The sequence below is a fragment of the Spea bombifrons genome, chromosome 4 (genome assembly GCF_027358695.1).
Source record: "Spea bombifrons isolate aSpeBom1 chromosome 4, aSpeBom1.2.pri, whole genome shotgun sequence".
NCBI lineage: Eukaryota > Metazoa > Chordata > Amphibia > Anura > Pelobatidae > Spea > Spea bombifrons.
Genome location: NC_071090.1, coordinates 4,580,469 through 4,607,356, shown reverse-complemented (window position 1 = coordinate 4,607,356; position 26,888 = coordinate 4,580,469). Strand labels below are relative to the sequence as shown.

The 26,888-nt window shown below is 47.3% G+C and overlaps 1 protein-coding gene across 2 annotated transcripts; it reads right to left on the bottom strand.

Annotated features, from left to right (window-relative positions):
• Positions 1–1,883: 1,883 nt before the first annotated feature.
• Positions 1,884–25,769, bottom strand: ADIPOR2 (adiponectin receptor 2). 2 transcript variants are annotated; one of them, XM_053464339.1, is made up of 8 exons: positions 25,664–25,769; positions 15,545–15,783; positions 7,490–7,621; positions 7,159–7,330; positions 5,814–6,000; positions 3,927–4,114; positions 3,158–3,351; positions 1,884–2,768 (listed from the first exon to the last, which is right to left on the bottom strand). In XM_053464339.1, exons 2-8 carry the CDS (start codon positions 15,716–15,718, stop codon positions 2,640–2,642), a joined length of 1,176 nt encoding a protein of 391 aa, XP_053320314.1. In that variant the 5' UTR covers positions 15,719–15,783; positions 25,664–25,769; the 3' UTR covers positions 1,884–2,639. The 2 variants fall into 2 exon arrangements, with proteins under 2 accessions (XP_053320314.1, XP_053320313.1); XM_053464338.1 differs by lacking the exon at positions 25,664–25,769 and adding an exon at positions 15,898–16,010.
• Between the last annotated feature and the right edge of the window lie 1,119 nt (positions 25,770–26,888).

Genomic DNA, 26,888 nt, shown 5'->3' with positions numbered 1-26,888 from the left:
CTTGAAACCCCCCAAACCCTGCACCCCCCCCCGCCTCCCACATGTCCGCTGAGATAGTAAGGCATCCGGGCAGATCGACCCGGAGAGATGTCTCAGGATAATGCGAATAGGGGGCAAAGGAAGGAGAAGCCACGGGGGTCTCACCGCCAACCTCATTACCGGATGGGTCCGCAAGGCGCTCCTCTGCGCGTTACAAATAGAGCGACCACCCCAGATTATTTTGCACCCCTTCTTTTCAGTTATTCCCAACAGAACATCCCCCCCAACCCCAAAGCAGAAAATGAGTTGGGGGGCAACAGATCAACCAAGTGCATAAAACAGGAGGACTCGACTCGGCGGCGGCGGAAGCCGCGTCTCCGATATTAAAGAGCTTTATGGCTCGACGTAGACGCCTCGTGCTTCTCACCTTCGCGGCACATACTTCTAGCGAGTGCCGTATCGCGCAAAACGCGCTGCCGCCGAGCCAGTCCCTCTGAGTGTCTATCTCTGTTGAAGATGTGAGTTGAGTATGGAGTGAAAATATCTTCTGCCCCTCGTTCTTTAGTGGACACTCCGCGGAACCCCATCGGTTTGAACCTCTCGATACCCGATAAGCTACAAAATAATTATGGAAAATACCTTGCAGACCCCCAAACGCTGAAATGCTTAAAGCCAGCAGGAATAACCCCCATCCCGAGTGCCGAAACATAAAACAGATAAGAACCCAACAAACCCCCCCCCCAAACGCTCCACATCCGGGACCTGCGGGACTTCACCTCGACGCGCGAGCGTTCGTAAAGATACCTACAATCAGTCTCTGAACGATCGCGTCCGGCAGTTAGATTCCAAGAACCCAGAAAAAAAAAAAAAAAAAACTACTTTTAACCTTTCGTGTTTCAGAGGGGGCAGCGCTATTGGTTGGTTGTTCACCGTGGTGCGAGAAGAGTCATAGCAGCGAGTAGCCCTGAACCCACCGGGCAGTCACAGTCCGACAGGCGCCCCACCTGGGAATAGTCTTTCAAGAACCAGTTCAGATGTCAGATGGTGACAAACATCGGCAGCTTAGGATTCAAACTCCTGGTCTACGTAGGTTCCAAGACCCTCGCCAAGACCCTCACCGCGTCTAATGTATGCTCGAGTTCCCTTCTGGTTGCTAGAACCCCGACGTTCCATAGAATATATATATTCTGGTCTCAGAACCGGTCAGGCAGATAAAGTCCAGAAACAGATGAACGTCGCAGATCTCAACATCGCAAACACAACCAGCTGAGAAGAACCGTCCCAGCAGGGCTGCCGCTGACCCTACGTTTATTTTACACGACAGAGGGAACCCCCAAACTGTATAATAAAACCACGTGGCAAAACATCTCATGTACCCATAACAGATCAGAAACGTGAAGATAGTCCTAGATACACTCTCCCTAACACAAAACACAAGGGACTGAAACGCCAGGGTGCGACCGACAGCGAGACGCGGACTAAAACACAAACTTCCTCAGCCGCCAGCCGGAGACGGGGCGAGACGCGGGAGGGAGGAAAAAGCCTAGAAGCAGCAGAGTGACCGGGGGGCCACCGTTAACCACTCAAAAGATGCGAGACGCCGGAGAGTTTGTGTTCAGATTCCGGAGATCTGTCTCTAAACGAGTCCTTCGCTTACGTATCGGAGCGGTGAAGTCTCGCTCTGCGCTCTAAAGAGACATCGACTGCTCCTTGGAGTCACGGCAGATGAGAGAGTCGTCTCTGGCTCCGGCTGTTCCGGCAGACACGGACACGTAACACTGTGCTTTAGGTCCCCACACGGTCGTGTTTAGGGGTCTCCTAGTGATACTCGCCGGCCCTGAACGCCGATCAGGACTTTAAAAGCAAGAACGGTCTGTGAAACGCGCCGGGTGCCCCCCGGGCCCACACTTCTGCCCAATGTTTCCATGAAAACTGCGCGTGGGGGGCGGAATATTTTTGTGTTACAGAATAACGCTTCCCCTTATTGTGTATATTTATAATTTTGTGTTTTTAATATATATATTTTGTCTCGTTTTCAAAAAATGTATAGAAATCTATTTTTTTATTATTATTATTTTTTTTAAACAAAACTGTCTTTTTTTTTTTTTTTCCTTTTTTTCTTATAACTATTTACTATGTACAACAAATCCTCTGATCGTTCCCCCCACTTTCCCCACGTTTTCACCGGAAATTAAACGGAATTAAGCAAATTAACCGCCATTTAAAATTGTGAGTGATCTGAGAAATAAAAGGAATAATTCCAATCACAAAGACCCTTTCTCCGCCAGAACTATAAAAATAAATATCCACCGCTAGAGACCCGCAGGAAACTTGTCTGTAGGAAGCTCGGGTAGCAAAATAATTTAACCATGTCAGTGCCGGAGAGACCAAAAATCCCACCCCCCCCTTGCAGAGCCGAAAGGGTTAAAAGATAAGTGACCCACTCCCCAGGAATAAATTAACTTCATACACGTGGTAATGAATCGTTGAGGTAAGATTGTTAGGTTCCACAGTCTCGCTGGGCTTGGAATATTTATTCCCCCCCACCCCCATGTGTCTCTCCTCCGCTGGTCACTCGGGGAGGCCGTCTGCCTCCCTTCTCACCCTAGGCGGCGGTTGCTCTCCTTTTGCGCTGCGCTCCACCCGCGGCGGCGAGATACCTACAGCACCTCTTGGGCCGCGCAGCCCCCGCCGACGGTGAAACGGAACTCCTGGAGGTTGGATACGCCGTGGAAGTGGACGAAGGCCCCGGCCACGACAAAAATGTGGAACAGCTGGTGAGAGTGGAACTGGGGAGAGAAAGACATAAATGAGGCACGGTCTTCTAAATAAAGCTATTTCATCCGACCAGTAATAACTTCATTTTAAAAACCACTGCCCAGCGGCTGCGGCGCACGCCAACTGGTAATTACTGGCTTATACGGGCAGGAAAATAATTACACGGCGGAGCGACGTGGCTTCATTACGCAGATTAAAAGAGGGGACAGGATAAGAAAGAAAAAGAGAGAGAGCCTATCAGTAAATGCACCGATTCAGAGACCCCACCCCCAAGGAGCAGCGATCCTGCGAACAGGAAGTTTAGGCGGCTGCTCCCATTGTATAGACATATGGGGGGGATTCTCGCATATAATTAGTTACATTTTTTTTTAATAAACACCATAAGAAGGGCAGGACATACCCAGATATCGCACTTTCCAGGGAAGAAGCGTTCGGGGATCCGCGCGGCGTACAGGGCTGCTCCGGTGATGTACAGCGTGGCCATGAGGAGTAGCCAGCCGATCTGGCCCATTGTGGCGGCCTTCAGGAACCCCTCGGCGATGACAAAGTGCAGGGTGGGGATGATTCCGCTGAGACCCAGGCCCACAAACACACCTGAGGAAGGAGGACACGTCTGAACGTTAAAATATCTATCGTTGATCCATCGAAGCCACCAACAATTTATGGCCACTTGTTTTGATGGTCGCCGTCTACAAAAAGGGGAGTAAAACTAAACGGAGTCCAATAAAGACCGGTTCTGCGCTCTGCGCTCCAGAAAAATACCGCAAAAAGGATCAGAGAGACTCCATGCGAGAAGCAAATAACGGCACACACTGAGGTCAGACGCCGTATTACACGGAGAAACGAGTCCGAGATTACAAACGAGCCAAGATTAGGAGGGAACGCCGATTATATCCCAACCCCATCCATCTGCAGCAACATCTGACGGGGCTTTAATTACAGCAAAGAGAAGGCCGGGAACCAAAGGTCCACCCAACGACAAAATATACGGGTTATAGGAAAGAAGCCGCTATTCAAAAACCGGTCCTACGTTAATAGAACGTCACGTTAACCTCCCCAGGGGTTACGGCAATAATAACAACGTGCGGTGGCAGAGGGTGCCCCCTCGCCCCTTCCTGGTCACCGCAGTCGTCTGTACTGAAAGCTTTTGTACTCTGCTGTATCCTTACCGGCTCTCACTCCCCGGTACTGCGGCGTGGCGAAGAGGTCCCACTGAGACACGATGATGGCGGCAATGCCCAGAACACAGATGATGATCAAGTAGATGAAGCAAGGCTGCGGGTTGCAGTAAAAGGAGTAGTAGAGCCAGGGGACGAAGCTTCCCATGATGAGGAGTGCGATTCCAGAGTAATCCAACCTGCGGAGGGGGTGAGAAAGATGGTGAGGAAGAGAGGTATGAAGTGAAGCCCTGTTTTTGATGACGCTTGCGAATTCTTGTCTATTACAAAGTATCTAGTGCGTCTTCTCAATGTTCTAGATTGTGACCGTGTGTCCTGTGGTGGCCTCGAGCACACGAGGACCTCTGCTCTAGAACCGAAGATATTCTACGTTCTGTATTACTTCTCACAGTCTGCTCCAGAAAGCCTGGGAACAGCAGGGAGGACTGAGACGGGCCGACGCTGCTCGATAAGGAAGCTTCAGGGCAATGAAAGGGCTTCAAGCTTTGGACAACAGTCCCTTGCGCCACGTAGTGGACGCGCCCCTAGAAATTCCCTTCCACTATCACTCTAAGGCAGGGGTGTCCAACCTGCGGCCCTCCAGCTGCTGCAGGACTACATCTCCCACAGTGCTCTTTCAGCTAAGGGGCTGGCTGAGGAGTATGGGAAATGTAGTCCTGCAGCAGGTTGAACAGCCCTGCTCTAAGGCATCATAAAATAAGCCTTAAGCCATACGTAATACGCTCGATAGCCATTAACGCGAGTGAAAAACGCTTTCTTTAGTTAGAAACGGCGGTTTGATTGACCGACTGCCTGATAATTAGGAATATCCAGGAAATCTGGCAAAGAGACGACGCCACAGCGGTCTCACATCGTGATTAACATAGCCATCGGCCAAGAGGTGGCAGCCGGCCCAGCGGCAACAATAAATTAATTAAAGACGGTGGTCAGGTTCCTCCAGGATAACTTCCAATCGCGATCAAATTTACGATAATCATTTAAACCGCCCAGAAAATATTAAATATACCAGTAAATGTTACACTGAATAAGCCATTATTTAAAAGTTTTTGGACCCAAATCAGTTTTTCCACAACATGGCCATAAGGATTAAACGCGATTAAAAAGGTAAAAAAAAATAAAACTAAAAAAAACAAACAGAATTTAACCCTTTAAACAATAAAATTACAAGTTTCAATTTTCTCAGAGAAAGATAACATGGGGGGGGGGGTATGCAAATCGGTGGAACGGGATAAAAATTCCAGGTATAAATAATGACAGAATTCGGGAAGACGGCCTCCCCTACTTTGTTTGTGGAAAGTACCGAGTTTGACGTTCCCATTGAAACCAAACGGGAGACCTTCAGGCAGCTTTTACAAAAGTTCATTCAAATAACCTTTTTTTCCCGTAAATGTCACCAGATGTTCTAAATACCACGGGAGCGATTTGAAGAACACGGCAGGACGTAGCGATTTAAACCGTTCGCTGCTTATAAGCGGTAAAGTTGTCAGATAACGATGTTACACATAAAGACGTATTTAATATGGAATAAATCAGACCTTTTTTTTTTGTTGATCAAAGAGGTGGGGGGGGTGTCAGATCTGACTATTTCTCTCCAGAACAAGGTTCTTTTTCTGGAATAATTAGTCTTCCCGTCTTTGACAATTCCGAGCCGCGGAGGAGCTTATAAGAAGCAAAGGGGGTCTTCTAGCCACCAGCTGTTAATGAACTACGAGCCTCCATTAGTCAATGCAGGTCGGAAGCAGGCGGCTCCTGGTTGAATAGACAGCCGGCGGCTCTTGGACGAGCTGAATCGATGTTAATGAACAGCAGGAAAGAGGCGTTTTCCTGGCTGATCTCGGGTTTATCGGAGTCGAGAAGTCGGAGAGAAGGGAATCTTACTTGGAGAAGACGCGGGAAACTCCTTCCGAGTGACAGTAGACGGTGTGAAAGAGCCACGAGAAGGACAAGCAGAGGATGGCGCCCAAGAAGAACATGCCAAAGACCACCTTCTCCTGCACGGGGGCGACGAAGGCCATGTTTGGCCGGAACATGTAGAAAATCCCCAAACACAGGAAGAAGACGCAACCTAAAGGAACGAGACAAAGACGGTCAGGCACAAGGCTTTACACCCAAACTGTTTCCGAGCATCTCTGTGAAGGACGACGACCGACGCAACATCAACCGGGCTTTTTCCTTCACCCGTTCTGAGAAGAGCCGATCGCGGGCGACGTTCCCGGGGGCTGAACGCGAGCCGAGCCTAAAGAAACTACAGGTTTTGTGAATGGTTTATGCTGGAAGAGGAAAACCAAACACTTCTAACACCCCATTTATAGAACACCGGTCAAGAGACAGCCCGGGACACGTAGAGGACCATCTCTGGGAATTACCCCCCCAGCATGAGTCAACGGGAGTCCGTCTTGGATACTCGTTACCCATTTAGGTCATTCTTCTCACAATTATTGAGATTTAACAATTTCCTCCTTCATTATATATCTGCCGATTTCATGAACAGACGGAGCGGGTCTTGGACCTGAAAGTTCCACTAAGTGGGTTTTAATAAATTGCCGGGAGAGGGGGGGGGACTCTAAAAATATCCTAAACAATTGAATAAACGCTGTTTTCCATTACAGGACGCCATACTACTCCGCGGTATCTGGCGCCTGCCTACACAGAGAGTGCTGGGTTCCCTCCGCGGGGACCGGCGTGCCGGCGGCATCATTAATCACATGGCGCTGGCGTACGGTTTATTTGCCGTTATCACCGGACTGTATCGATACGCGAGATTTCATTTATTGGCCCTGGAATTATAATCGGTGAGCTCTTTGGGACCGACCGGCTTCCAGTTTAATGGCGTTAGTTTCCGGGGACCGGTATTTCTGCTGCGTAAGGGGGAATTGGTTAATTATCTCCGCAGCACACCGCAGGATCCTCTGATTGTGCTGAAAACAGCACAGACGTAAAACACACATCGCCGATTCATCGTAACGAGCCTTGAACACACCGAGCGTGACCCGAAGATTATAAGAACAGGCAAGTATAGGGGCCATTATCAGGGCCAGAGTCACGGGGGGGGGGGGATCCTCTCTCTAAAAGTCTAACCGGGAGACTCGTCTTAGATTCAGGAGCCGTATGTCTATCCCATGTATGTTTAATACCCTCGCTGTATTACCCTCTACCACCTCTGCTGGGAGGCTGTTGAACCCATCATTGTTACGTTAAGTTGTGTTTGTGACGCGGCACATACCCAGCAGATGTGTCCAGATGTTACCGGTCTCTGTGTGTATCCTGAAGATGCTCTTAAAGCAAGCCCTGAAGGACGGCATGGGGGGCCGGTGACCGTGCAGCAGGTAGTCGTTGTCCTTTAGCCAGTCCGGCAGCACGTCGTGGGGGATGACACGCCACCTCCCTTCCCACACCTGGGGGGAGAAGAGAGACGAGAAACCCACAGAGAGGTCAATGATTTGGCAAAAACGCGTGAATGCACCTGAAAAAAAGGATTACTTTGAAGATCTACAATTCCAGTGCCGGTGTTTGGCAGCCAAACAGTTAAAGCGGAATCCCTGCCGGTACCGTACCTTACAGACGAACTCCTCCACTCGCTCCATGGCGTGGTGGGCTTGCAGGAGGGGGGCCATTCCCATGAAACCTTCGTCCTCCGGGACCGGCTCCTCTACTGGCTCCTCTACGTGATCACGTGGCTCTGGCATCTGGAACACAAGACACGCGCGTCTGTTAAGCAGCGATCCCCCCACCTGGGAACACAAGCCATTTATGCCCTTCGGGGGGTCTTATTTAACCGTTCGCATGCCGGAGGGACAAAGTCAAAAGGTGTTTGTGGTTTGACCAGTCTGCTTGAGTTTTAAGAAGCCTGGGCTCTTCAGAAAGGAGTCGGTGCAGAAGAGTACCCGGAGCAGGCTGCCCAATCGGTTTCCGCGGCCGTCTGAGGACACGTCTACGAGCCATTTACAACAAAAACTATCATTTCTAGGTAAATCGGGGTTTGTCCAAAATAGATCAAATCTTAATTAGTTCAGTTTTGACTCTGGCCGACACACACACAGACCGACACACACACACAGACTCTGGCCGACACACACACACACAGACTCAGGTTATGTGGGTAAGAGGGCTCATTCTTTGGCAAGATGCAGATGAGGACATTTTGTACAAACCGATCCGGGTGAAGAAGCCAATAAAACAGAGCTGTGTTGTTTTGTGGTTCCGCCCCGTGCCGCGGCCCTCCGCAGCCTCCACGTCAGGAGAACAGAATGCGTGTGGATTATCCAACCTTTTCTAAACAGGAATAGCATGTCTGACAACTATGCCGATCCTTAAAGGGCCACTCCAGCCATCGTATGCCGTCTAATGCACACGAGAGCTCTGTGGTCCCTTTCAATTTTCATGGTGTCCCTCCATTGGCATTCGCCCTTTCCCCACCATCCAGCTATAGGCCACAGTGTCAGCAAACGCTGTGAGCAGAGGTCTGACCCCTCCATGCGCATGCACAGAAAACACTCTGATGCATTTCAATGGCAATGCTTCCCTGCCACTGATTGGCTGTTTGAAAAACCGGCGGACTACAGAGTATGGGGGCAGCTGCAGAGCTGCAGCTTCAACCTCAGGTAAGTCGAATGGAATTTTATGGTGTTGCTTCAGTCGAGCAAACTTTGAAAATTGTTCTTATCACCATAGCAACGAATGGCATGAAGGTGTATCAGGCTGCTCTGGAAACGCACTTTACGAAATATAGGTCTAGAGCAGACCTGGGCAAAGCACGGCCCGCGGGCCACATCCGGCCCGCTGAATAGCTCGGACCGGCCCGCAAAGAGTGTCCTGGTGACTCACCAATGAGTCCGGTGTCCCCCCCCGCCCCGGTCACTTACCTTAAACTCCTGTGTTGGAAGCGTTTGTCTCGGGTGCCGGCGCTTTACGCTGGGCGCCGGCATATGACGTCAGACGCCGGCGATCAGCAGTGAAGCGCCGGCACCCGAGACAAACGCCTCACGCTTCCAACACAGGAGTTTAAGGTAAGTGACCGGGGCGGGGGGGGAGATCCTGAGAAGGGGGGGTTAGGGAGTTAGAGGGGAGATACTGAGAAGGGGGGGTTAGGGAGTTAGAGGGGAGATACTGAGAAGGGGGGTTAGGGAGGGAGGTCTTACTGTGTGTGTGTGTCTTACTGTGTTTGTGTGTGTGTGTCTTACTGTGTGTGTGTGTATCTTACTGTGTCTGTGTGTGTCTCACTGTGTCTGTGTGTGTCTTACTGTGTCTGTGTGTGTCTCACTGTGTCTGTGTGTGTCTCACTGTGTCTGTGTGTGTCTTACTGTGTCTGTGTGTGTCTTACTGTGTCTGTGTGTGTCTCACTGTGTCTGTGTGTGTCTCACTGTGTCTGTGTGTGTCTCACTGTGTCTGTGTGTGTCTCACTGTGTCTGTGTGTGTCTTACTGTGTCTGTGTGTGTCTTACTGTGTCTGTGTGTGTCTCACTGTGTCTGTGTGTGTCTTACTGCGTGTGTCTTACTGTGTCTGTGTGTGTCTTACTGCGTGTGTCTTACTGTGTTCATAGCTTATTCAGTTATTGTAATAATTATTTTAGCCCATTTTTTAGCTCAAAATATTTTTTCCTTTTTTTTCTCCTCTAAAATCTAGGTGCGTCTTATAGAGCGAAAAATACGGTATGCACTCCGAAGCCTTGTTCATTTTGTTCACTTCTGTGCTGTGCTAATAGTTATTCAGGCCTTACTTATTCAAGCACCTCTACCAATGACGTAGGCTTGAATAACTTTATTAAACAGCACATAAGTTAACAAAATGGACAAGGCTTCGGAGTTTGTAGTTTGTAGAGGTCTGGCCCTCTAAAACCATTCCAATTTCTCATGTGGCCCCATGGGAAAATTAATTGCCCACCCCTGGTCTAGAGCGTATCTGATTGGGAATGAACTGCGCTTTAAAACACAAAAAGGGCGTCTTGTGCCAGATCTGACCGCTGGATTCATCTCGGGCTTCAAGAAACTGAATACACAGACAAGGATCGGATGTCTGCGGATCGCGCATGCATAATGCAGACCTCCTGCAACAAAGAGACAGCAGGCGAGGTGCGCTGCGAAAAGGTACACCCTGCAGTGTGAAATTCCAGCCGCGCCGCCACATGAAACGTCTGAACCTGATCCCATCTGGCCGGAGACAACGAAACAGGTTAAAAGAATTACTAATGACATTTAATAAATGATGTGTCCTATCCGATAGCCCTCTGTGCTAGAATTACAGGTTAAAGGGACAGTCGCCAGACTAAATTTCTGAATACGTGATAAAGCAGTAAAAGAGCGTGAATGAGAGCGTGAATGAGAGCGTGAATGAGAGCGTGAATGAGAGCGTGAATGGCAAGCCCCTAGGCTTAGTCGGCTGTGTGAAGGATCTGGGGGTCATAATAAGACAAGGTTGTTTTATTCAGATGATTTTTCCAGTCTTATAATTGAACAACTACAGTATATTGCAGCAGGTGGGCAGGCTGGATAGGGAAAATGACTCTTACATGACATCAAACAATACGCTTCTATGACCACGTAACCCCTCCATGAAAAGAAACTGTAGAACTCATGCGCAAAATGAAGCCGAGGTGTACCCTGCAGCCAGCAAATCTGTGGCCCGTTTACAAAGGGAATTCTATTTTTAAAGGCACGGCGCCCAAAATAGCAAATGCTGGCTATAGCAATGTACAAAGCGCAAGCGTGACGGCGTAACACACAGCTGCCGCCCATCAGAAAGCGTTACGTGCCGTCCGCTTTCTCCCGGGTCTTACGCACGGCCGACTCAAGAGGAACTAAATCAGGACCGAAGGTCGCAAGAAGTCCCTCTGAAAGCTCTCCTAGACGGTTAGTCGGTTAGTCACTGCCCTTTTAAAGTTTAACTTCACGAAGAACTCCACTCCCACCAGTGTTTTTCCCCCCCAGACATTCTGCTGGAAGGGTGGGGAGGAAGGGGGGGGTATTCCGGCAGCCGGCAGCAGAGCTTACTGTGTATAAAGGTTACAGGTTACTCAGCCGCTCTTTCAAAACTGTGTCAAACGCCAGGAATTTGAGAAACTGGGGGAAAAGTGTAACAGCGTGACGGAGCGAAAACATTACGACATCACAGAGGAAAATAACGCAGTCAGAGAGCAGCACCGTCTGTCCTAAAAACCAAACATTCTACTAGGACCCTACAACTTATATATATATATATATATATATATACACACACATACACACACACTAAAGTGCTTCGGAGAAACGCGTCGGCCCCCCAAACCCCGGGGCCCTGACTCAGCAAACGTTACGCGAATATTCTGCGAGTCCCGCGAGTCCAATTATCCAGGCGCGTGGTTTTAGTTTCCTGGTAAGCTCCCCGCTCCATGGTGTATTCCCGACCCCAGCACCGCGAGGAAGAAGCCTTGTACACCTTGGGAGCGGCCATTTAATTAAACATATGGATCGTTAGCCGACCAACGTCACATGTCCCAAACTCGAGAGATTTTTGTACATTGATATTTGGCACCTTTCATTTTTGATGAGCAAAGAAGAGAGATCGTTGGGCTCTTCCCAAAATTCTACCCGTAAAAAGAGCAATTCTGGTCCAAAAAACACGGGAGTGATCTAGTCACCATAGCAACCAATGGACGACTGCTTCACTTTTACCACTTTGCACCAGAATTCCCATGTATAAGTGACCCCCGCTTTGTTTACTTAGATTTGATTTAAAAAAGACCAATAAATTATAACATTTCTAATATTGTAAATAAAAACGATGGCCCCTGTGGGCCCGGGTGGCTTAACATGGTGTAGGATGCCCCGATGAGCATGTAGGCAGATAATGCCCTCATCATAGACAGCAGGGGAGGGGGGGTAATTTACTGCCAACAAACCAGAAAGATTAAACATGGCAGCCAACGGCACGGCTGGGCTCAAGGTGTTCCAAAGTCATTCTATCCGGCCCTCCTGGATTAAATCGATGTTACTAGACGCTCAGCTCTTTAGCGACAACGTCACGGCATACGGCGACTCACTGGACCTCATGAAACTTTAATATCTATAATAGATATAATAGAGACTGCGACTCCCAAAACAAACCAAAAAATAAATACAAAATTTTAAATAAAAATTGTCTAAGTAACACAAAAAAACAAAAAACAAAAAAGCACGCACTACGGGCAAGACCTTTACTGATCCGAGTGACTAAACTTAGAAAGCAAGTGGGGTTGTGCTGAACACCGGCCCTCCAATGGTCTTCTTCAGGGGTTACACTTTCTTCTCCCCTGTAACCAACCAGACCAACCCCCCCACACAAGAAGAGGGGTACCCCCAAAGTTGATACAAACTTGCAGAGCGCCTTATATTTATCAGCCGCAAGCACGTTGCGACATCACGCGGAGCCGTATGCAAATGAGTTACTCAGCATTGTAGTCGATGATTTGCATACATTACAGCACTGCGAGGATTTGGGTAATGAAAAAGCTTGGAAAATTCCCTGTTAATTTTCTCTCAACGTTCCCGGTGCAGATTCAAAGAACATTTTTAAGACAAAAGGAGAGTGGACAATAATGAAAAATAAATACAACATATAATTCATATTTATTATAATAACGGCGGTCGTTAAATCCCCATCAGAAACAGGCATAGCAAAGCAGATCACCCCGCCGGTCCCCCGGGAACCATGCAGTGCGGGGGTTAAATGAAGGGCAAAATTAACTCATTAATAACTCACAGAGCACAGGGATATTATCATTATTATATTTTTTTAGGTAGCGCCAATAATTTCTGCAGCGCTTCTTACAGTCCACGCATTCAAGACAAAACTAGAGCCGACAGACTAAGACGACCCGAGTAAAGGGGGCCTTGCGCGCAAGAGCTTACAATCTAGTGGTCAGTAAATAACTAAATGGCTGGCGGGGCAGCGGCTCCTAGAGCCACCGAGTCCAGCAGTGAATTATTGATGGCGCTTAAAAGAATAAAGCAGAGGGTACGTTGTCTGCTGGTAGCCTTTAGTCTCTTTCTCCGTGTCATTGCCGGGTTGGCACGCGGCGCGGTGAATTCCAGCTGCGTTATCTATTGTAAAAAAACATTTCCCGGCATAAAATTAAAATCAATTATATTAAAAAAAGAAGGCACAAGGCAGCTGTCTGAAACCTTACATTCATCAGCGATGGCGAACGCAGCGTTCATTTTTTTTCAGCTTGATGATGCAGATGGCTCAGAATTTCAACGGTCAGCAGTGCACATTTTTATAGACGTTAAAAAAAATTCAAAAACTGAAAAATTGACAGCTTTTCTATTGCAAATGCTGAGCTGACACGTGGAATACGGGGGCAGTATAACGCAACGACAGCAAAAACCAGACCGTGAGCAATTCAGCGAGAAGAAAATATATATGAATTAATAAGATATTTTATATAGATTTACACAATACCCAAAAAAGCAAAGGTCGAGATTAAAACGGATTATGTGGCAGGCATATAAAAGGACCCATAAACGATAAATCCCCATGAAGGAGTCGTTAATGGTTGGGCCGTAGAAGTCACCGGTGACGGATTATTCTGCCCCATGACTGGTCTTGTGACTTAGCCTCACGTTGGAGGTCAGGGAAGAATCGCAGGACGCTGGCACTCGTTATCCGATTATTTTCAACAGGAGAAGCTTTGTCCGGTTATTCCGCCCGCCGGGCGACACATTCCGAAAGCGCCTAATCTTCCTGAAGGACCAATCATGCGATCAGTGTGACCTGGCCCAAGGATCGGGAGCCGAGACGCAATCCATAGGCACCAAAAAACTAAATGGAATGGGGCAACCAGCAAGAGCATCCCAGACAGATCTCCATTGTTTAATGTAGACAGCGTCTGGACTAAGGGGCCGAAGACCCATCGCAATTACTGGATCCGAATCAGCAGCCCTGGGACACTGTATAAACAATACCCCCAAACTCATCCGCCATTTTTGCAATCTCTCTTTTTTCCACCAATCACATCCCTTTCGCGCCCTGTGGGCCATTTATATAAAATAGCGAAGCCGGGAGCAAAGGGTGTGCGCTGAACCTCCTCTGACCAAGCCGCTGTCATCTGACGCGTGTTTAATGGCGTGCAATTTTCCACGAATGCGTAGTTGGGAAGGTCACCTTGAGGTCGCATTGAATGCACTGGTGCGTTGTATACGCGTTACCAGGGAAAAGGATTTTTTTTTTTTTTTATAGATCGCTTTTCGGCACCGATGTACAGAAACTGGGAAGGGACCAACGGGCGACTCGCCTACATACCCAAAACCTGATATCTTCCAATGCCTTGTTCCCCAGCGAGGTTCGGGATTGGGCCCTGCGGGGACCTGTCCGTGACACTGGATACGGGGTGAAGCCAAGCGGCCCTCTAAAGTGTTTCTATACATAGTATAAAGGAACCACAACAATGTATAACGAGATCGACATAACTGTTCCTTTAACCGAATTACATTCCATTAGTTAAAGATAATGTAATCGTGGACAAAAAGCTAAAGAATTGCTCTTTGTCTCTTCTTCACCATTATATCGATTTCCAAGAGAAGACAATTGATGTAAACAGTTATATTTTCAGCCCCGCTGCATTCTCCGCGTCTCCTCCTCACCGCGATGGTCTGGCCTCCCCTAACCGAGCACAAAGCTACATCTTTCTCGCCAACGATTAAGAAATATAGACAGTTCTAGGGAGATCTGCAGCCTTCCTGGTGAACTACATATCCCATGATGCAAGTGTGTCCATGCATATCAATCAGCATGCCTATGGGCTTTACCCTTTACCTTTGCTGTCAGGTTACAGGGAGATGGATTCATATATTACGACTGGGATTCTAAGTTTCTAGTCCTGTTTACTTGATTTAGTATTTTTTTCCAATAAAAAAAACAAAACAAAAAAAATAAATAAAAATAAATAAATAATTTAAAAAAAAAGAAATAATAATAAAAAAAAAAAAATCACACACACCCCTTTTGAGTGCTAGAGTTAGTTAGAAGAACCTCCTGCCTGGCACCTAAATAGTTAAAGTACGGCATGAGAAGCCCTGCCGGCAGACAAACAAACACGAGTCCGTAACAGGAACTTTCACCGGGCTGAAGAACAAAGAGAGATACAGTACGTCCAGCACAACCCCGGCATGCGACTGACAACGCGGGGCTCGAACCACCTGGATTAACCCACGGAATGCCACTGGCCAGGAAGCCTATCCGCTGCCGGGCTTCAGCTTCTATCCCTCCCAGGCAGCCTCTGGATTAGAGCGATCAGAATTGTGGGGGCAACAAAACTTCTGGCTTGAAGACCGGCCAAACCTGCTTTAAGCACGTAAATCGAGCCAAGTGCCGGTGCTTGGCCGGCTGAGGATGAGAAGAATTGTAGTATAAAAGGGCAGCTTCTTGTCCAGAGTCCGCGTGTGTGATACAGAAGGGATCAGGCGTATCGAGAACAAGAACTAGGCTGTCATGAGAACTAACTCGTGTCATGAGAAGGTCCTCAAAAACCACCAAACGCTTCTGTCCAGAATGCACCACCATAAAACACAGGAGCCTCGATCTGCATCCGTACCCAGATCACCATCTACACTCGCCCAACGAACGCGCACTCACCAAGGAAGGAAGCGGCTACTCACATTATCCTGGGCAGGGCATGGAGCGGGGTCCGCCAAGAGGGGACACAAGTCATCAAACTGGTCATGTTGGGAGTCTGTGTCCTCCGAGGTCACTGGCATGTGTCCTTTGCGCAGTCTCAGGACGGACTCCGGGCTGGCTGTGCACCCCTCCTGCACTCCGTCTTCTGTGTTCATGGGATGATGGGACTTCTGTTTGTCAAGCGCTGCGCTCCACAAACATCCAGCGTCAGAAGAACGATCTGTCATCAAACCAGAAAGAGACAGCGTGTTACAAAAAAAGAAAAAAGGCCGCTATATGCAAAAACATTATAAAAAAAATATTTTAAAACATGACGACATTTTTGGCCACTGACCATGGGACATCCTGGGACAGGGAAGACCAAGTTTCTCAGAGCAATCTCCAGCTATCTGAACACAGCGATAGAAAAGTTACGGGCGTATGGCACTTTGTAACAAAGATAGATCCCCGCCCTCCGGCCAATCGGATCCGCTGTACTTTGGCTTTTAAAAAAACTGGCCGCAAGACAACAAACCGGGTCATAAATACTGCAACGAACTGGGGTTACTCGGTCACGATATGAGGATATACAACAGAATTATACACCGAAGCCTATTAAATATCCTAGGCTGGCACGGGATACACTCCGCAAGGGGGGGGGGGTCACGGTATAAAAAATAAATCACATGACAAACCAATAAACTATTAGATAGCGAGGCTCCGGCACCCACCAGGAAAACCTATAGTTGCCGCAGAATAAAAAAAATGATAATAAAAATAATAAAAATCTACATTTCCACTGGCACAAAAAAATACAAATAAAAAAAAATATTATTGTTTATAGAAAGTTCTACCAACAAAAAGTTAGGGTTGCCTTGACAGTACGGGGTATTTAAAAATACATGACGTCCTCCAGCAGCTGCGGAGACAACCCCTGGAGACTTCCGGGTCTGCGTTCTGAGAAATGAACGCCTCTCGGTACACAGATGTTTCAAGAGGATATACATTCAAAACACAGAGCGTGCTCTGTGTACACGGAGAAGAGTAAATACACGCCAGCCGGACCATCCCGACGCGTGTTTGGAGCCAGGGCCGGGACACGTACCCAAACACCGACACGCCGGAGGGGTGCCATCACGTGCCGCCTCTCACCGGGGGGGCTTAACGTGCACAGAATTAACAGGAGAGGCACTAAAGGCAGAGGAGGGCACAGCTTAATAAATAACTAATGACCCCAATTAACTAAGCCCGACGACGAAAAAAAACTAAATTCACCGGCTCTGGATAATAATTTGGCAACACGACAGAGATGTTTGTTTCCAGATAAGCCAAGTTTCCAGTTTCTCAGCAAATCCTATTTTTCCACACAAACAGGGCATTTAAAGTGATAGATACCTCAGTTCTCTTGTTAAAAAAAAAAAAAATATAACAAAAAAAAACTAAATTTAAGTTTTTGTTACATTTATTTTTATTTATTTATTTATTTTTACACACAGAGATTTAGACTTTGAGATTTTAATAATAATAAAAACCCCCCACTAACACATAAGGGACATGGTTCTTAGTTTTGTATCCATGTTAGCAGATAATGATGTCACCGTTGTACCCGTTACCTAATCCCCCCCCTCCAATAAATTTCAAGGTTAAAAATACAGATAGCATAAAGTATCTCTCTATTTTTCTTATCAGCTCAAATTAGAACATTAAACATTGATACATGTCCCTGTTTGGGGTAATTTTTTAGTAAAAAGGATTCACGATATATATATATATATATATAGATATATATATAGATATATATATATTTTAGTATATCTGATTGTGCTTAATAAAAATACACAGTATAATGTAGCGTATGGATGGTATTGCTTGCAATAGAAGAATTTGTCCCTTTTTAGAAAAAATGATTAAAAAAAAAAATAAAAAATAAAAAAATATCAGTTTTCTACACGTCACAGCATTCAAAGTAATTTTCCAAATGACAGCACCCGCGATGTGCATTTATTAGTCACGAGCCAACGGTTCAGGCTCTGGTGATACAATTAGTTACAAAAGGACAACAGCCGAGACTCGTACCGCTCCGTACCAAGGGCAAAAACTCCTGGCAAAGTTCAGTCCTGCGATCCAAGGGCAGCGTGCGCGGGAAACGCTTTATCACTAACGCTGGAAAATAGGTCATAGATTATTATAAAGGTTTCACGAAATTACACATTTATGACATCTGGATTATAAACCAACACGGCGAGCGCGGAACCCTTTATCTCGCTCCACCAGAAGACATCCACTGGTCCCAACCCAGCGATTACCAATATATAAAAATAAATAAATGAAACAAACAAAAAATCTCACGTATAACGAAACCCGACGTCATCAAGTAAAGCTCAGCCAAAGTCCTGCCATTAAACGAGCTTATCCTACGCGGATGAGACGACGAGATCAGCGCTCTAGAAAGGTCTAAGAAAAACACACACTCCCTTAAAAAGGGAATTACTAGCACAGAACCTGCCGGCAGATCGGCCCCATTCGGCCCCATCTAGTCCTGTTGTTTTGTCAATTGTTGGCAACCCAAGAGGGTAACGTAACGAAGCCACATTGCTCCTTATCTCTAGATTGTAAGCTCCTTTGAGCAGGGCCCTCCTCACCTGGTGTCTCTGTATAGTCAGATTGTTATGTTACATGCTACTTGTTATGTCCACCCATTGTACAGCGCTACGGAATTTGATGGCGCTATATAAAACAATAATAATAAATAACAGTTATCTCAGGATGTTAAAGGGACAGCTTTTAATTTATTTTACTATATGGCCGTAGCGTGGCTCTCTACGCAAAGACGTCACCCCCTGCCTTGTTCCATCAGGCAAACACGGCATAACACGGCATAACACGGGAAACCATACATGTGATTTGCACCCAAGCACCAGATGCCCTTTGCACGGTATAAAATTACATGAAATAAATAAAATGCTCTCTGGAAAACTCCACGTATTTTGTCTTCCCCAAACATGTTGAAATAAACCCATCTGCCGGCTCGGCTCACAGACAAGTTGTCTGCAGGGGCGCGGGGAAAGCCAAAAAACCCCAACGCCAACTGTGCCTATACATCGCACACGGTCTGTGATGTCTTCATAAGGCAGTAAATGTATAGAAATAAAGCAATATCCCAGCTAAACGCAGAAAGAGCGGCCTTTTACTAATTCCGGAAAAATCTGAGCCATTTTTACTCAAACCAGAAAAGCTATTTTTGATTACCTTTAGTACAAAGAACTTGGTCTTCGTCGTTTTGATACACATGTAATTGGTGTGCGCAGAAACGTTGTGCAATTTGTTTCCCTGTTACAAAATTACGTGTAAGCATATAAACCTGAAATTGTCTCACGATCATTTAGTCGCAGCCTCTCCCTTCGTGGCCATTAAAACGGCGTTGTCATAGTTTAAATATGATACAAATATTATTTTAGTAAAGTTAGATATTTAGTTACGATTGCATTTGTCCAGTTTGTTGTCGTGTAATGCCCATCAACTTGTATATATTTATGTGTAAGGTGTTAGAGGGGATGTGTATGTGTATGTATGTGTGTATGTACGTATGTATGTAAGCAACAGAGTGGGGTGTGTGTAAATGTAAGTGCAAGGTGTTAGAGTGAGCATGTGTGTATGAATGAATATGTAAGCATAGGACTGCTTCTGACCATCCTTATGCTCCCTACATCATAATTCATTCACAGTCCCCACCACAATCATTAACCCCCTCAACCACCAAAATCTCCATCCCCTACCATCATGACCCTATATTGCATCACGATCAGCCCACCGCATCTTGACGGCTCCTCAATTAACTTCTTATCCCAGTGCAAAGACCTCAAGCATCCAACTGCACGCAAGTTCATATTACCGACGTGTTGCAGCATCATGCGTGCGCGGGGAACTCCACCGAGATTAAAAACGGAATGGTTAGTCTCCGAATCAGTCTCACGCCACCAGTGCAAAGAGGTATACGCTCTTGTTAGCAGCTGGGTGGTTTAATTGCCCCGAGTATCGTGACAACCACCATTAACAAAGGGGTGTCACTATTAGATACTTGCCATAGCATCGTGACTCACAGTTATTAACAATAATATGTAGACAGAACAGCAGCGGTAGCCACCCTACCAGGAAATCCGCCGTGAGTCACCCATATTAAGCAAGAAATTACTGGTCAGTCCTGCAAATCCAGGACTGTCGCTAGGTATGGCATAATTGTTGGTCTCTAGTAATCACGGACTTACCAGCTTCACGCTGCAATACGGAGATTCACCTGCAAGAAGGGCCAGCCAGGCCCTTCCGCAGACAGGCCGCCATCGTTGTCAGTCATGTGATATTTTGGGGGGAACTTTCCCTGCTGAAACCACACTGAGCTGGCGCTTTATGGCAATGCTAATGAAGTCGTTTCTCCATTTACTTTCATTAGTCAAAGAGTCCAATTGGGTGGTTAAGCCTGAGCCATTCTATTGTTCGCCACAGGCAGTATAAGGAGTCGGGGTGTTTGTCTAGTGGATTGGAGATCAGATAATAGAGCGAGAACTCCTACAAATGGCTGATATGCTGCTGCCAGAAATAGCATATTCTGCCATTTAGAGACACTTCTCATGTGACACAGAACCAGGCGCTCATAGGCTGTTGCCTTATAAACTGAAAACGCTTCTGGATTATTTTTTTGCGATTAAAAAAAAAAGGTTTACTTGCTAGAAAGGACTAGTTTAATGCTTGACTGAGTGGGACTGCACCTTTAGAAGTAATTACTTGCTAGAAGACGGATTGCTTACAATTGCAAAAGCAGAAAAAAAATAAGAAACAAAAACAATTTGTCTGATTTAGTCGCCTTTTGTGAAATTAGAAGAAGCTGCGGGAGAGAATGAAGAATGAGCGAAACGCAGGAGGCAATCACCAGATCTCCAGGGGGGGGAGAGCGTTCCGAACGCCGGAAGCCGCGGTGTGAACGAGGGGCGCCGGGATGAATCGTCTGATTTTAAGAGGATTCTATAAGCATTTTTAGAAGCGCAGAATCCGACGGCAGATTCGGCCCATCCAGTCGCTTTGATCCTTTTATCGGCAGCGTAAATGTATGTAAAAGACAACATATATACATCAAGCAAAGCCTCTGATGCAGAAAAGTCAATCCGGCTGCATTCAAAGCTCCTTAAGAATGTTAGCTCTTAAGCTGCGAAGGCCTACCATCTTCTGGGTGTAGAGAAAGCCAAGTGGCCCCAGTGGCCCCTCGTCCACGGTAACATATTCACTGGCCCAAATATTTACACACACTGTACATACACACTGTACATACACACTGTACATACACACTGTACATACACACTGTACATACACACTGTACATACACACACACACCCTCCTCCCTAACACTCTTAACCCCTCCAGCTTCACTATTCATTTTAAAGGGCTACGTTCTCTGCGGGAAGGGTTGAGCTGGCCCTGCACAATGTATAGCCCAGAAGCTCTCTAGAGCGGGATCTATATGATGTTAAATGAAATCCATGAGATGAATCCACACCTCCCTCTATAGTAAATGAACCCCTTTGTGTTTTGTTCACTCTTAAGCAGGGGAGGGCAGTGGTTAATGCCTAGCGGCCCCATCAGACCGATGTATTTTTTTCACACTCTATACAAACTGCAAAACCCATTCGCTTCTCGCCCGCTTCCGAAAAGCCCGCAGGGCAGCGGCTGTAATACGGGGTGTACAAGAAAAGCTGCAAACGCGGCTTCTACGGGGTATTGTCAGAAGACGATTTACTCGAGTTATCTGATCAATTTAGCCTCAATTGGTGTTATTGTGGGGGAAGGGAGGAGGCGCAGAGCCGGACAAACCAGATCTCAGATCCGATCGCTCCCTAACGTTTCGCTGCGTGTAATGCACTCGGTGCTCCCTCTAAGCTGGGCGATCGCCACCAAAACAAGTCAAAAAGCAGATGAATTAGATAAATGACCCGTTTTATTTAGTCCTGAAAACTCATCGCGCATGCTGGATGGATAACATCAGTCCAGGACCCAATCCCTGCAATTGCGGTTTAATGACATTTAACCATTTCAGTGCTGAGCTACAGATGATTATTTAAGGGTAGCGCTCCATTAAACATTTAAATCACGCAACCAGAACATTTTTCGGGTAGGGTCAGGCAGACAAGTCACAGCACCCTCAGCCATCGACACACAAGCAATAATATGTGACCGCAGCGGAAATGAGAATCCAAAGCCCTCCCGTGAAACGCGTCTCCATACCTTTTGGCTGGATGGATTTCTTGTTTCGTTGGAACCGCAACTGAGATCAAAGAAACAAAACCGGCTGAGCTTCTGTTCCAACAACTCAAAGGAAGTCCTGCATGCGCAGAAACGGCCACCGATCGGCCCGAGACGCTGAAGGAATTTCAAGAGGATCTTTAAAGGAGACGAGGCCTTCTGGGTCGTAGCTCCAAGAACTACCCCAGGGCAATATACTCTTCAGACACAAGAGGGTTATGTACAAAGGACGACGTACTCCTGGTGTTATCACCATAGCAACCAACACATTGTTCTTGTTACTTGCTCCACTGTTGACCCAGAACTTCTCTTTATGTACTACCCCTGTTAAAGGTTACCTAGAACCCCACGGGCAGAGAGAACATTTGAGAAGGACTTTGCAAGGCGCCAGGGCTCCAACATTCATTCTTTGGCAATAAACTCATCGTCTAGGGCACTGCTGTTCAACCCGTGGCTCTCCGGGGTATCCGTTTGGCAATGGGCCTGCCTGAACACCCCAGAGGTGCGTCTGAAAATGAATTTCGTACGCTCCGCTTTGACTACGCTTGCCAACGGTAGGCGGCCCTCGGCACAGCAAAGACCCTGACCTACGAGACCCGGTCGGATTGGAGGAACTTCCGACGCGGATAGAGCTGGGTCTCTCCGCAAACCGGGAAAATGGCTAATCCAACGGTAACTGTATCCATACAAGCCCATAAGCCACACGCAGCCCCGAGGATATTTAACCCTTGCATCTGTCTACTAGCAATGAGATGGAACGCGGCCAAGCGCGCACCCAAGTTAGCTACCCCAAGTTTTAGCTGTCCAAGTATGAATCCCACGAACAGAGGGTACCGCAAGCACGACGCTCCTTTCCTTCCAACGCATCCGAACGGACCCCACCAACGCGCCGTTTAAGATTATTGTCTTGAGATCTCGAATTGAGAGGTGGGAAGGGTTAATACAGAAAATTTGTTACACAACATCGAGATTTGTGATGGGCTTTGATCGTAAATATTTGTTTATAGGTCTCAAAAGTTATTAGCGGAATATACACACAAGACGTGTGGCTCTATAAAGAGGAGACAATGACCTTGAGCTACCGCGGCCATTTGGTATTCGAGTGAAGGCTGGTAAACTCAATCCCAAAATAAAAACGGCATGCCGGACGGGCATGCTTCAGCCGTAACACAATCCGGACGGGGCTGCTTAGGGTGCGCGGAGAGACGGTTCTTCCTTTCCTTTAAAGTGAGACAGACCCCAGATTTAGAGAGTCTATCCTACGAAAAAGTGCGAGTCTCATTATCCAAAAATAAATATAAAAACTATGATAAAATGCATGGGAAGTGAAGAATAAATGGCTAAAATCTGATAATCTAACACTTTGAAAAATAATAATGGATTAAGGATTTCTTTAAAGGATGATCCCAGCAGTAATTTTATGTGAAATGAATATACATGGCCCCCCGGGGGTATTTTACTGCAAACAAATGGATGCAAGCGTTAATTTCTCTCATTTAACTCCTCCCCCTTCTACCTCCACTTAATGCAGGATGCGTACTAAGATATGCTTCCTGCACATGCTCAGTAGAAGCCCTGTTTAAGACAAATACAGCCGAGCGCCTATTGAAGATGTGGCAGCGGGAATGGCACCAAGCATGTCCAAGATGTGGACACATTAATGCTTCCTGGTTTCAGAAGCGGCAAAAAAACAGGAAGGTTGAAAAAAGGACAGAAGTCTCCAATTAATAAAGCTTGTTACGGTCCAAGCAAAATCCAAAACCCCCCCCCAAAAAAAAATCCAAAAAAAAACAAAAAAAACCCCTATAAAACATTTTAAAAAAATAATGGTTTGGGGGACTTTTTAACAAATGAATTCAAGCATCCAAAAATGCGCATCCTCGGCAGATCAAGCCCCCGGTTACTGGTCCGTGACAGTTCTCATGATCCCGATGCATATGGAGATGTATCAGAAGACGTACAACCCCCCTCCACCTCCCGGCTTGTACGGTTTAATTGGCTTGCGCAAGTCCTAAGCTTTTAATTCCCAATATTGAGATATTAATGTCAAGGTCTCGGTCAGCAGTAAGAACGCAAGAGGAGGGGAAGAACATCGGGCGTAGAATAATGGCAAAAAGTTGTTAAAAAGCAAGGAGATAAAGTTTATAGAGAATTTAAAAAAAAAAAAAAAAGCTTTATGGGAGTTAATTTCAGACATGGAAACCGGTTACGGGGATAACAGACTGGGAACAGCTCCAAAAATAATGCCAGTGGGAGGCAATTCCGCTTATACAATTAAAATAAAATTATATATAGTTATATTAATTAAAAAGTATACACCTCCCAGAACATTGTCAATATTGGTTTTTTTTTTCTTTTTTCTTATCGACATAATTTAAGGGAAATTTATAGCTAAAAAAAAAAAAGAGGTAATACTTTCTGCGATAAAAAAAATTCTTGGGATAAGTAGAAAATGCCACGCTGTCACTGGGCCGGGGTACATAGGGGCACATGCTGGGGCCATGTACAGAAAGATGGGGGGGGGGCAGAAATTCTACCCAAAAGTCAGCACAAGAGGCCATTGGGGGACGGGGAGAGAGGACACTACCTGAAGGCATGGAGTACTGGAAACAGAGTGTGGGTCACAGTCAGAATTTCGGTGTCGCGGTAACCGAGTGGAGGATAAACAACCACAGAGTGCATTTCCTATCACAGAAAGCAGGCTTGGTCTACGGCTGCCAGTTGTAGGCGAGGAGAGGCAGACAAGATTAGGAGGGCTGGGCAGATACAAAGCGATTCTGGAACCTGTTGGCAGGAGACAGTAGGAAGCATGTAGGCCAGCACGCATGTACTGGCACACTAGAAGTGTGAAGGTGAGGGCACATGCCAGCGGCAGACTGTGGCACAGGCTGGCAGACAGAACAAGCCGGTAGCCGGCACTACATGAGATGTTACACAACAAGAGCGGCAGACTGGAAGCATCACAAAAGACGGGGACGTCGCCAACACGTAGGACAATGGCAGACGTGGGACTGGCACAGTAGATGGCTCCAGAAAGGGCACGGGTTGGAAGAAGACAGCGCGCTCACATCAGTCACAGCAGTGGTGGTGTTGTTGTTTACAGTAACACATGAGGGTGTAGCGGTCGAATAGTGTGTTACACACAGTGTGATTTCACAACAGCCACGGCAATGAGGCCGACACAAAACACCGGCAAAAGTAACATGCTGGCAGCAGGCTCGGGCATGGGGGGTACACAGAGAGAGGGTCTGGCACAGGATAAACACCTATGGATATATATAGGATTTAGTGGGACCAGACATGTACTGCACACAGACTGAAGAGTGGTACAAGCTGGCGGTGGGCACAGCCAGAGGGCACTTGTTAGCGATAACCGGGATGCATCAAGTGCACACAACTGGGGGGCATATCCTAGCACTGGGCACATTACCAAGGGGGAGCCGTCCCCTGGCACTGGGCACATCATCAAAGGGGGGGGACCATCTCCTGTCACTGGGCACACCACCAAGGGGGGGGGCATCTCCTGTCACTGGGCACATCACCAAAGGGGGGGGGGCATCTCCTGTCACTGGGCACATCACCAAAGGGGGGGGGCATCTCCTGTCACTGGGCACACCACCAAGGTGGGGAGCCATCATAAGCAGGAAGACTGGGTAGCTGTGTTACAAAACCAAAGGGATAGAACAGCAGAGGGCACAATTAGGGGGTGCGGATTATTATGCAAGCAAAAGCTGAGGTGACACAATAAGTAGGCGTAACAGAGCCCATTGGGGTAAACAAAAGGGTCAATGAGGCATTCCTGAGGAACCCCTGAGCTATTCTAAGCGCCTCACCTGGTTCTGCGCGGTAGATTTAGCAGCCCGATATCCTGCTCCGCCAGCCTGGCCCGTTTTCGTCTTATTGTCGCCTCCCCAGGTTACTTGGCCGCGTCACTGTGACGTCCATCGCACGAGGCCACTATAGCCAATCCCCAGGAATCCTACTAGCTTCCGCCAGAGCGACAGGGCGAGAGGACACACCCTCTCCGCTGTGCATGCCGGGACGCGTAGTCCCAAACTGTCTCCGCCCACTTATTTGTTTCTAAGAGTACAAGGTCGACCCACAGCTCGTGCGCCTCTGCAACCAATGAGCGTGCAGTTGCCTGACTTCCGCCTAGTGCTTTCCGTTACCATAGAGATCAGGACTCTTCCCAGGCAATGAGAGAAAAACATGGCATATTTTCTTCAAATATTTTAGTTCAAATGCATAAAATATACAGTAAGCCGCATAACCCTATGGACTCCTATACCTCTCTAAATGAATGCCAATATGTGCTGACTGGCTAATCAGGAAGTGAAAGCGTTGAGCTGGTGACAGGGTCATGGCCGGCCGAGGCTCGTTGATGCCTGTGGGACGAAGGCCGGCCTGTGGGGTCAAATCCTACAGATGAGCTACTGGAGCCCAAATTGCTGAAAAAGTTACTCCTGGTTCTGATAGAAGGGAGTCAGAATATGCAGAACATCGCAGTTTGTTGTGTGTGGGGCCGTTTGGCCGCAGACCAGTCCGGGGGCCCATACTGACCCCTGTCCACTGCCAAAAGCGTCTACAATGGGCACGTGAGCCTAAGAACTGGCCACGGAGCGATGGAAGAAGGCGGCCGGTCCCATGGCCGGGTGCGTTGCTGGAGAACACGCGGCACCCGGACACATCCATGGAGGCCGCACCTCGCAGCTTACAGGACTTAAAGGATCTGCTGCTAACGTCTTGGTGCCGGATCCCACAGCTCACCCTCAGAGGTCTAGTGGAGTCCATGCCTCGACAAGCTCCATAAAGACAGGGTTGGATGAGTCTGGTGTTGAGGAACTCAAGGGGCTCCCCTAAGCCCCTCGAACGCGAGCCAAACGTCAGCCAACATCAGTCTCTGACCTCCTCACCTCAGTCTCACAAACGCTCCTTTGGCTGAATTGGCGCAAATTCCCACTGACACCGATTAATTAAATGCCTGAAGGCTGTGGGGTGGGGGCAACTCCATATTAATACCCATGGTTTTGGAATGGGATGCCCAACAAGTTCATATAG